General features: G+C 63.2%; 1 protein-coding gene across 1 annotated transcript in view; it reads right to left on the bottom strand.

Moving 5' to 3' along the window:
* TMEM8C (transmembrane protein 8C) overlaps positions 1-1,769 on the bottom strand; it is a gene marked incomplete at its 5' end in the record, with an annotated part of 8,721 nt that overhangs the window by 2,434 nt on the left and 4,518 nt on the right. The window contains one exon of the mRNA XM_005871802.2: positions 1,157-1,305. Coding sequence (XP_005871864.1) covers positions 1,157-1,305 — 149 coding nt within the window. The remainder of the gene's footprint in view (positions 1-1,156; positions 1,306-1,769) is intronic.

The following is a 1,769-nucleotide window of genomic DNA, read 5'->3' as shown; positions in this document are numbered from 1 at the left end:
GCCGCGGGCGGACGGCGGACCCAGCACACTTCCTCTCCTGCACAGGCCGCTTCGGGGGCCTCCTGGGTCAGCCCAGGGCCGGCTGTGCTCCCCCAGCGTGGAGTGGGGGATCCCTCTTCTCTCCTCTCGCTGGAAAGTCAAGGCCTGGCCGGGGTCGCCCTGCCGTGCCCTGTTCCCTCACTGGTTTCTCGGTACCTTATTTCTTCATTAACCAAATGGCTAAATAGAGCCTCTACGCCCGGGGTGGAGAGGAGCAGGTGTTTGGAGAGCTGGCCACCAGGCCTTGATTTACCTTCCTGAGTCTGTAAAATGGGTTGTGGGCACCGTCTGCACCCCCTGCCCAGCCCGAGCCCTGTTCCCGGAGTGCCGCCCTCCGCGTGCCGGGCCTGGGCTCTGCTCCCCGCAGGGCTCAGCCCCTTCCCTGCTCTGGGGACCCAGGAACCGGCGCTGGGTCCATCCTGTTGCAGTGCCCTCTTTAGCGTGGGCCAGGGGAGGAAGTTTTGGTTCTTGCAGCCAGGAGGGCCTTGGGACCACGGAGGGTCCAGGGAGGCCCCGGGACCATGTGTCAAGGGCCTCATGGGTGTCAGACCTCCGGGTGCCCAGTGAAAGGCCGTTGGTGTCGGAAACTCAGGCTGCCTCCGTACTCACGAGCAATTCCATCCTCCTGTCAACCTCACACCACATCCTCCCTTCGCATAGAACCAAGCTGGAGGCCCACCTCCTCCAGGAAGTCTGCCCAGATTCACCCAGGCCACATCTTCAATGGATACTGCATCTCCAAAGCACCGACTCTCTTCGAGAATAAGAGTAAATAAATAGTCCCTATTTTCTGAGCCATTCGAAGCCAGCTCTGTGCCAGGACTTAAGAGGCGTCATCTCTGAACCAGCCCTATGAGGTGGGTACTGGACTGCTGCTGTAACGCCCACTTGACAGATATGGAAACTGAGGCAGAGAGGTTCAGTATCTTGGTTTAGGTCCTGAGCTAGTGAGTCACAGACACGATACAAACCGGATCTGTGTGGCCAGGGCACCGGAGGGCCATGTTCTATGTGTTTTAGCCAAAGCTGTGCCCAGCCCGCCTGCCCATGGTGGGGGGAGGTGAGAGGAGACAGTCAGGGAAGGGGCGCCGTCTATTGAGGGTCGCACGGTACGCACCCACTTAGCCGCGATGATGAGGACGGCTGTGCCAATGGGGCCCGAGTACACCCCGTAGCCCCAGCGGTCGTGGTAGACGCGGACGGCAATGGTGAGGACCCCGAACATCACGAAGGTTGACCGCTTGGGTTCGTCGAAGTCGGCCAGTGCTAGAGGGGCCGGGAGAGAGAGCGGGGCAGCTGAGCGGCCCCTGGCCCTCCTGGCCGCTGCTCTCCCCGGGGCAACCCTGCGGCCCGGGTGTGGGTGGTACTCCCTCGGCCAGCGAGACCCTGGGCCCAGCAGGGGCACACAGGGTCCGGCTCCAGCCGTTGCCGGGGACCCAGGAGGACAGAGACCTGGGGAGCCCGCAGGGTGGGGCCCACCCGACATGGTCTGAGAGACGTTAGGTGATGGGACAGTGTGCTCTGGAGGGAGCCGTCTTCCCGCAAACCCGCGCCGAACTGGGTGTGAAGGCGGGTCTTGGGGGCAGAGCCTGGCCGAAGCAGGGGTTCTCGGGCGAAGGACCTGGAGGGGGAGCCCCTGGGTCGTCATGACAAGCCCTGGGCCAGTGTGGACCTTTAAAAGGACGTGAACACGGGAACTGGGCTCCTGGCCCCGGGGGAGGGTGGGGGAT

Source organism: Myotis brandtii, unplaced genomic scaffold (assembly GCF_000412655.1).
Source record: "Myotis brandtii unplaced genomic scaffold, ASM41265v1 scaffold357, whole genome shotgun sequence".
NCBI classification, from domain to species: domain Eukaryota; kingdom Metazoa; phylum Chordata; class Mammalia; order Chiroptera; family Vespertilionidae; genus Myotis; species Myotis brandtii.
Note: the sequence above shows the minus strand (reverse complement) of the source record. Positions and strands in the feature narration are given on the sequence as shown.